At 41.0% G+C, this 9,807-nt stretch overlaps 1 protein-coding gene across 1 annotated transcript; it reads left to right on the top strand.

The window, feature by feature from the left end:
* Positions 1-1,440: 1,440 nt before the first annotated feature.
* ercc4 (excision repair cross-complementation group 4) lies at positions 1,441-9,440 on the top strand. Its single transcript, XM_084741598.1, has 10 exons — positions 1,441-1,770; positions 3,045-3,225; positions 4,020-4,215; positions 4,329-4,536; positions 5,309-5,489; positions 5,611-5,742; positions 5,867-5,971; positions 6,663-7,332; positions 7,447-7,559; positions 8,436-9,440. Exons 1-10 carry the CDS (start codon positions 1,591-1,593, stop codon positions 9,173-9,175), a joined length of 2,706 nt encoding a protein of 901 aa, XP_084597724.1. The 5' UTR covers positions 1,441-1,590; the 3' UTR covers positions 9,176-9,440.
* The last annotated feature ends 367 nt before the right edge of the window (positions 9,441-9,807 follow it).

Here is a 9,807-nt window from a genome sequence, read left to right on the forward strand (position 1 = left end):
TGATGACTCATGCCCATGCCTCTGTGAGTTTCTGTGTGTGCGTTTGTGTGCTGGGGGTGGTGGTGGGCTCAGCACCGTCCTGCTCCTCTGTGTCGTTCACAGACCTATTCTGGTCCCCTTAGCCTCCTCTCTTACGGCACAGAAATGTGGGCTGACACAACAGAGTTTTACAAAGCCCAGCTGGCAGGCTTTGTTATGCAAGCATATTACAGCTTTGTTCCTGTCGGTGCATTACAGGAATAATCCAGCCGAAAACACATTAATACTGTCACTAAAACAGCTATTGGCGCCGCACCCTACATTTCTGGACCCATTTTATTGTTTAATAGTGTGCCTCTTATTGCTGTAGTTAACTCAAATGGATTAATGTTTGACTGGAGTTTGGTTTGATACTGATATCATTTCACTGATGCACCTAAAAGCCAGCTATTTGACAGGTCAGAAGTAGAAATGATATTGAATAACTTTATGCCAAAACATTACAAGGTCTTATTGTTTCTTCTTGTAAGGAAGAATATGTCTCTGAAATGGAATTTAGACATATGCCGTTTATGCTTTAACTAAATTAATCATTTTAACTTTGTTGCTGACCATTTTCCAAAATGGACATTATAATTTTTACATTAATACATTTCTACATTCTGATTACGTTTAAATATATTTGAAAGCCCCAGTTGCAAAGGCTTGGACTTGAGTTAAATGACCGGGGTCATAAATTTGATTACTTTAGACTCAACTTGACAAAACCAAAAGAGACTTGCAACTTGACTTGGACTTTGACACCAGTTGCTTCACTTAGGCCTTTTGACTTGAACATACTTCATAGGCTACCCTACATCAAGCCCAAAGATTTAAAAGTATGTTATGCGTACAAAAACTATGAGGTGGTCAACAAAAAAGTGAACTGCAGTATGTAAAATGGACAAGTTGAAAATTACAGATGCAGAAGCGGCAACTTCCAACTTCATTCAGCATCTGAAATTGCACAAAGAACAGTAAGTCGAGGCTAATATTGTATAGTATAGTTCGCAAGCTAATAATTAGCTAAGTAACTCTGTAACCACCCACCCCCGTCTCTCTTCAGCTGCTACTAATACTATCCAATAATGGCAATAAAAGACCAAAGAGAAACAAATCACATATAAACAAAGGACCATTGTGCAGTTAACTGTCAAATCTCACAAAAAAAAAATTACATTGGTATGAGAATGTGAAAAAGGGCCTATTTACAGAGACTAAAGCAAGACAAAGACTAAAGGGTTTGTTTGTATATAAAATAAAAATACGATACAGTTCACAGAGAAAAGCATGATACAAAAGAAGTTACACGTTTTTTTTAATCTGCTGCAATCCCCCGAGTCAGTAGAGGGAGCTATTGGTCTTAAACGTCACTCTCAGTACGCGTCCTCGTTGGTTTCTTTGTGTCACGTGACCGGATATGCAGTTTCAAAACATTGAGTAAGAGATGCCAGCGGTACGTTTGTGACTCTCTGACAATGATTTTTGCTGCTTTTATTTAACATTTATGACTGGGAGTGAAAGAGAACTTTGAGACTTTCGCGGCAGGAGGTCTGTTTTAGCGTTTCCAACATGGCGGCGGGTCCTCTGCTGGAGTTTGAGACGGAGATGTTTCTCAATCTGTTTAGCTGTGACGGGCTGCTGGTGGTGGCAGAGGGAATGGGAATAGACCGCTTGCTCCTGCAGTTCATGCGGGTTTACTCAGAGCAGGACAGCCTGGTGCTTCTGCTCAACACAACCACAGCTGAACAGGTGAGAAATAAGCTAGTTTACATGTCCCTTATGAACGCTTCATAACTCGCCTTTGCTAAACAGCTAGTATGCTAACGCTAATAGGTTTTCTGTGCGACTCGAGATGTAAGCAACAGGGCTTAGTAGATGCTATTGATTTCAGAAATTTCTTAAAAGTCATTAAAATTGAGAGGCTGAAAATAAACGACAACCACCGAGTTCTAATTCTCCTAACATTAACATGACGGGAACAAAACACTTCACAATGTACAGGTGGAAAATCATTGATGACTGCTTTTCATTTAGGAGAACCAGTTTCAGGGTTGTGTTATTGTGCATGTTCAAGCACTTTCATGGCCAACTGGGACACTTAATGGAGTGGACCATCGATACTGGTATTGTTTACTAGGGGTGCAACAATACATCATTCTGAATCTATATATCGATGCAGTGTTCAATAATCCAATGTGGTCGATGCAAAGTAACAAATATGGATGTTTATAATCAATATTAACACACTGTTTTGTTCTGAAATTCCCTTTCCATGCCTGTGTCACAAATGTCTGTGTGAGGTCAGTCATAAATAAAAGCTGCTTTTTTGAGTGACATCTGATATCATCTGATATCGATCGCAGGCCCCGGATTGAATCGAACTGGATTTATGATGGCTGACTTTGCAAAATCACCAAATATCTTATTGTTAAACAAAGAATCAATATTATAATTTATCATGATGAAACTTGTGATTTGCACCTTGTGTGCGTTTCTGTCTTTGACATGTTCAATTGTCTATTGTGAAACTACACTGTAATATATCTCACAGTCAGGGATGCAATATTGGCTTTTTTTTTTTTTTTTTTTTTTTTTTGCCGATATTGATTTCAAAGAGAGAAAATCAAGTCTCTCTTTTAATGGTATTAACATATTATTCTACCTATTCTTATCTGTTGTTGTGATGGCCCACTGGTAGATGCAGATAAAACTACTATTGACTGTTTGGCTTACTGTAATACAGAATTACAACATTTTGATTACTGTGACTTAAATGCTGCTCAAGGCAATAAGATGGGTTTTTTTTACAGGGCTTAAAGTTGTCAGGTACCATGCCATATTTCAGGCATAGGGCAATGTTAAATTAATTTCATACTTAATTCAATCCCAGGAAACTTTTCAGGCTCACAAATTTAACTTGCACTATTTTTCATAGAGTGTTACAGTTATCTCTCACCATCAGTGTGTAAAAGTATTTAGAGCAGGTTTAACAGGACACTTTCTTTCTCGTCCTCCCTCCTCAGGAATATTTCACAGAGCAGTTGCGATTGGAAGGCGTAACCCACCTGCCCAGGACAGTTACCAGCGACGTCCAGAATACTGAGCGCTATAATGTTTACACTGAGGGAGGAGTGCTGTTTGTCACCAGCAGAATCCTGGTTGTTGACTTCCTCACTGACCGCATCCCTGCTCATCTCGTATCAGGTCAGACGAATGGAAACCATGTTTACTTGGTTACATATTGTGATCTTAATTATCATCTAACAATTATTAGTCTGTGTTACTTTGTTTTGTTTGTTGGTGTACTTTTATTTGCATCCTATAATACTATGTCAGTTATCATTAAGATGAAATAAACATAGTTTTAAATGACCTTAATGTAGGATTAATTTTTGACATAGCTGATCTTTTAACATACGATTAGTAAACTTGTGCCTGGTTAGGGGCATTTGAACTACACAGGAACTAAAGTAATCTTAGAGGCACAATACATCATAAAAATGTAAACACAAAGGTGTCACTGTCAAACCAAAATTTAAAAATACTCTTTGGAGCATGCTGTCACTCATATATTGATTAACAGTTCTTTTTATATTTTGGCAAACGAGACAACAGCTAAAGCTAAGCTAATAACTTTAAAGGATAAATCAGCCAGTGTTTTAAATGCTAGTCAATTGAGGAACACAAAAATGCTGATTTGTTTCATTTAAAAGTCTAACTTTTAGGTTCTATATGCAGTTGTATGTTAGAAAATAATATATTGTGTTAAGTTCACTTTAAAAAAAAACATCTAATGTTAAGTATAAAGCTGAATATACCATAGAATGAACCTCTAAAAAATAGAGGGACTTCTATCAATAGCCTTTAAAGTGATGTTGTATTTATTGATGTCTATCACATTTAATTATATTTTACAGGTATTTCAATTTTCTGATCTCTCTGTGTAGTCTCAGGAGCAAGCAAAACCTATAGTAACATCCTCTGTACGACCCCCTCAGGCATCCTGGTGTATCGAGCTCATAAAATCATCGAGTCGTGTCAGGAGGCCTTCATCCTTCGTCTGTTCAGACAGAAGAACAAGACAGGCTTCATTAAAGCCTTCACTGACAAGGCCACAGCCTTCTCCACGGGCTTCTGCCAGGTGGAGCGTGTGATGAGGAACCTCTTCGTAAAGAAGCTCTACCTGTGGCCCAGGTACGATGGAACGCAGTAGACATTTTTCACGGCAGACATTTAGTTATAGCAGGAAAAGCAGACTGCATTCTTCCCTCATCCTTCTGTACTTTTGCTCTCTTAACATCCAACAGGTTCCAGGCATCCGTGAACACAGCACTGGACAGGCACAAGCCGGAGGTGGTGGAGCTGCACGTGTCATTGACGCCGGCTATGAGGGCCATCCAGAGCTGCATCCTGGACATCATGAGTGCCTGTCTGAAGGAGCTGAAACGCTACAACCCTTCCCTGGAGGCTGAGGATCTCTCCCTGGAGAACACGCTAGGAAACGCCTTTGAGAAGGTCTGTCACAGTGCAGATTAAGCTGCTTTGGTGTGGAATTTGATGCCAAAATGCAATTTCTGCTTCTGGGGCATATTTCAAGCTACTACAAGGAGTTTTTTTTTACTGGTTATGAAACTGAAATATGAGCAACATAAGCAATCAAGACCATCCACAAGAAGATTAATGACTGCTACTGGTCGGTTTCTCTTTGAAATCAGATGAAACAAACCTGTGTTTACATTTTACCAGGGAAGATTAAAGTGCGTAGTACGTTTAGAGATTTTAATTCAGATGATTTTATTTTTGATCTTATATTACAGCAACAAAGATGTTTCTGTGAAGAAATTCAACTCAGTTAAAACCTGAAACAGACACTTGACAGATAAATGTTAGTTTACCGTAGATGATTTGAATGTTTAATTGGGTTTGGACAGAAAGTGTAATATAGACATGTGACACAGGAATTTCATAATAAAGGCTATCTTAAAAATTATGATATGGATCAATGTTTTCACTTTGCGTTGATCATATTAGATTGTTTACCACTGGATTGATGTATAGATCCAGATCAATGGATTGTTACACTCCTAATCATCAGATGACTTTTGTATTGGCAAAGTATTACATCAAGTTTAGGTTTACGGACATGCCAGACTAACTTGGTGAACTTAAAAATAAGACTTATAATACCACGCTCCCTTTTGTTGTCCAATCACTGTAGTTGTTACTCAGTTGATGACCTGTATGGGAGTTAAATTTTTAGATTGTATTTTGCTTTTTTCCCATCTAGACCATCCGTCACTACCTGGACCCCTTGTGGCACCAACTGGGAGCAAAGACCAAGGCCCTGGTCCAGGACCTGAAGGTACTGAGGGTTCTCCTGCTCTACCTCACCCAGTACGACTGTGTCACTTTCCTCAATCTGCTTGAGTCGCTGCGCTCAAGCCAGAAGACCTTTGGATCCAATTCAGGTAAGCTACATCCACTTAGCTGCTTAGCTGCTTGCTTGGAAGTGAAAAATTACACTTAATCTTTGTGATTAATCACCTTTATCCTTGTTTTATTGGATGCACGTGTTGTTGTGATGGTCAGGGTGGTTGTTCCTCGACTCCAGTACCTCCATGTTTGTGAACGCCCGGGGTAGAGTGTACCGTATCCCCGAGAGCAAGAAGAAACTCAAAGTAGGACCAGAGGCAGAGAAACAGAAGTCATCCTCTGTCACAGGTAACTAACCAATGAACAAACCTCTGACCACATGTTCTTCAGAGCAGAAATCAGCAGCGTTTTTCTGCTTGCTTATGTTTTGATGGTGGAACCACTAAAGGCAGCGTGTGTGTGTGTGTTTCAGAGATCAAGCGAGAGCTGGTGTTGGAGAAGAGCCCGAAGTGGGAGGCTCTGACTGAGGTGCTGCAGGAGATTGAGAAGGAGAACAAAAGCTCTCAACATGAACCAGGTCAGAGCTCAGTTCTGTTGAAACATTTTTAGGGTCCAACATGTTGAATGTGTATGTCAGCTTTATTCTATGGATGTGTGTATAATGTGCTATATTGGCAGAAGTTCACAGCCTTTAGTTTGCAAAAGTGTTTTTTTTTTTTTGTTTTTCATTGGAAGTGTGTTGATCTTTGGTAATTTTTTCCCCTTCTATATAGCAAACAACAAAACTCCTCAACTTGAATTACATTTTAAATGTAGAACCACCAGAGAGTCCCGCCTAAACACAGTTGACATTTCACAAAGTCATCCTCAGGGTGTCCTGGTTTGTCCTGCTTCACTGCCTTGTGCCACTGCTTTGTAGACTACAGTGCATCATAAACTCAGCACACACTCAAACTGTACTGACAGGGTACACAGTGAAGGCAAACTAGCCCCCGTGAATTTGGAGAAAATTAATAGGTTTTCTCCCTAGACATTTCAACTTGTCATAGCAGCAAAAGTTCAGGTGTTATTACTAACATTAAAGATGGCCACATTCTATTTAGGTGTGCCAGTAAACCAGTGATTCCAAACAAGAAGTACCCCAGGGGCTACTTCTGCAGCTGCTCAGGGTATATGGAAAGACTATGGAGTAAAAGTATGGGTGTTAGTTCACCATTAGTTAGCTGATCCCGATGTGCCTGTGTATCTGTCCAAAATGTCCCCCTCAGGTCGTGTGTTGATCTGTGCCAGTGATGACAGGACTTGTGCTCAGCTGCAGCAGTACATCAGGCACAGCTCTGACTGGCTGCTCAATCGACTGTATAACCGCACCATCGGTAAACATGACTCTGCTGCAGCCGCTGCCTTTGAACTTGACTCTCACAAAAAGGGCAAAGGCTGGCCTAAGAACGGAGCCAAAGGGAAGGAGCCTGCACAGAAAAAAAACCCAAAACAAAACACGAAGAGTAAAAAAAGGCCGTCCCTGACGCTGACCCAGATGGTGGGGAAAGAGGAGACCGACGAAATGGTGGTGATGCGCAGCAGTGGAGATGAAGATGAACTAATGGAGGTGGATGAAGGGGAGGAAGAAGAGGTGAAGCTGGATTTACCATCAGATGCATACTACGGCGTCCTAAAGGAGCCGCTGATGGTCATTCACCCGCTGAAAGGCCTCACTGACCCCCACAGCCTGACGCGGGTGCTGCACGAAGTGGAACCCAGTTTTGTGGTGTTGTACGACGCAGAACTCAGCTTCGTCCGCCAGCTGGAGATCTACAAAGCAAGCCGTCCTGGAAAACCACTGAGGGTGTATTTCCTCATCTATGGAGGCTCAACAGAAGAACAAAAGTACCTGACAGCGCTGTCAAAGGAAAAGAAGGCTTTCGAACACCTGATCAGGTTAGAACCATTTCTTCCATTTCTCTCTTCTCAAAGCACCTTGAGATAATCTGTCAGTTAGTCTTTCTTTGAAGTGTCAGCCTCCCATTGGTGCTCATATGTGTTTCTCTGCAGGGAAAAGGCTACTATGGTCATCCCAGAGGAGAGAGAAGGGCGAGAAGACACCAACTTGGATCTCGCAAGAAACTTAGAGCCTGCTAATGCTACCACCAACACCCGAAAAGCAGGTAAGTCTTTTTTTTCCCTTTATTCCTTTCCTTTGTCTTCCCATATAAAATTCCCAAGTTTTCTTGAATAGACTCCTGCAGGGATGACACATCGTGGTGGTTCTCTCCACAAAAAGTCAACGGGATTTATCCATTAGGATTTTAATTAGTGCATAAAATAAGCTTTGTAGCAGTCAAAAGTCACTTTGAGTCTACGCTCAGTGCAATGTGTCAGTTTTTTTTATGTGTGCTCTCTGATGAAACAGTGAGTAGGAGACTAACAAACGACAACATGCCAGGAGGTTTCCGTTTCAATGGGCGCTGGCTTGCAAATGGAAAATTTAAATAATGGTTTAAACTATGGCTAAAGCCTCAGCAGTCTCCTGTAACGTCTGCAAAAAGTATGTGCAGATTTTCTATGCTTGCAAGCCACATAAAGGGTGGCTGTAGTAGTTAATATTTCAGTTAGACAAATGTTAGCATTACATTTAAATTGGATATAAGTTTGTTCAGCTGGAGAATAGTCGGTTAAGGTGAGGTGAGTGAGTTAAGTGTTCAGCGTGATGATGTTTAATGTCCTCGACATCCTCTGTAGTCTCATTTAGCCACTTGTTAGCAACCACCTTTTAAAGACATGTAAAAGCTTCAAAATTCATGACTCAGGTATTTACTGATGTATTGTATATCGTAGTACAAAACTTGAAAATCTCTTAAGCTTACCACAGACCTTATTTCACCCTTCTAATCCCAAAAAACATTTAAAAAAAAGCCCACTAACTTCGAGACGAGGGAACCAGAGGTGCAAATATGCTAACTAATTTTCGTGTTTTAGGACTCATTCCTGCAGCACTCAAGTGTCTAACTATTTTGAATTTCCATTTTCTGTCCAATAACCAGGAGGCCAGGAGCAGCCCAAAGAGCCCTCGCGAGTCATTGTGGACATGCGTGAGTTCCGGAGTGAGCTGCCCTCCTTGCTGCACCGCCGTGGGCTGGACATCGAACCTGTCACCCTAGAAGTAGGTGACTACATCCTGACCCCGGATACATGTGTTGAGCGCAAGAGCGTCAGCGATCTGATTGGCTCCTTGCAGAACGGCCGCCTCTACACCCAGTGTCTCTCCATGACCCGCTACTACAAGAAACCAGTGCTACTCATTGAGTTTGACCCGGCGAAACCATTTTCCTTAATGGCCCGATCGGACTTCCGTCATGAGATATCGTCCAATGATATTTCTTCAAAACTCACCTTGCTCACCTTGCACTTCCCTCGGCTCCGTATACTCTGGTGCCCCTCCCCTCATGCCACAGCTGACCTCTTCCTAGATCTAAAACAAGGTCGCGCTGAGCCTGACGCTGCAGCAGCTCAGGCGGTCACAGCCGAGTCAGATATGGTGGCTGAATCAGCGGACCTCTACAACCCTGGACCTTACGACTTCTTGTTGAAAATGCCCGGCGTCAATACTAAAAACTACAGGGCTCTTATCAGGAATGCAGACAGCCTGGCAGATTTGGCCAAACTCAGCCAGGACAAGCTAGCAGAAATACTCGGGAATACTAACAATGGCAAGTTGCTGTACGAGTTTCTGCATAATGTCGCTGATGTCCCTGCTCCTGTACAGAAGGCCAAACAGACATGATGCCAGTAAAGACTAATGTATATGAATATAATGTTCCTGGCAACGGGATTAGTTTTGCCTGGTGAAGCTAGTTGAAAATAGCGTTAATGTGGAATAATGTAGACTGAATTCATGCCCTACATTTGTAAAGAATGAGCCATGAAAAGTGTATTATATTATTGTACAGAATTATCTGAAATAATTTAGATTTTTCTATTGTATTTTTTAAACATTTATAAGATTGTTAACTTTGTAAAAAGATGGTTAAAATTTGAAAAATAAAATCCTTAAGTATTTTATATTTATTTTGTATAACTTTTGTTTCAAAATACAGCTTTCTACAACACTTTTTTTTAATGCAACTCCTAAAGGTTACAGATATATTAAAAGGTCTAATCATTAGACCAGCATGGGTGAGACAGCCGTTCACGTTTGCTGTTGAGACAGCAGATGTCAATGATGAATACCTCGACGAAATCATTGAAATTCAGCAGAGCCAGGTTCAACAGCAACTCTTCAGAACAACAACGCTCTCAACGTTTTGGTGTCGACAAATGGAAAAGTATCCAGTTATTGCTAAGAAAGCCCTGGAATTTTTTGTACCATTTGTTACAACATATCTTTGCGAGCAATCCTTTTCGAGGATGCTGGAC

This window comes from Lutjanus erythropterus, chromosome 17 (assembly GCF_056507025.1).
Source record: "Lutjanus erythropterus isolate fLutEry1 chromosome 17, fLutEry1.hap2, whole genome shotgun sequence".
Lineage (NCBI taxonomy): Eukaryota > Metazoa > Chordata > Actinopteri > Lutjaniformes > Lutjanidae > Lutjanus > Lutjanus erythropterus.

What these genes read in the sequence shown, in the direction of transcription:
- ercc4 (XM_084741598.1), top strand. Translation starts at nt 1,591, where the DNA reads ATGGCGGCGGGTCCTCTGCTGGAGTTTGAGACGGAGATGTTTCTCAAT. An exon ending in ACACAACCACAGCTGAACAG is followed by an intron (nt 1,771 to 3,044) that starts GTGAGAAATAAG and finishes CTCCCTCCTCAG; the next exon opens with GAATATTTCACAGAGCAGTT. An exon ending in GACCTTTGGATCCAATTCAG is followed by an intron (nt 5,490 to 5,610) that starts GTAAGCTACATC and finishes TGTGATGGTCAG; the next exon opens with GGTGGTTGTTCCTCGACTCC.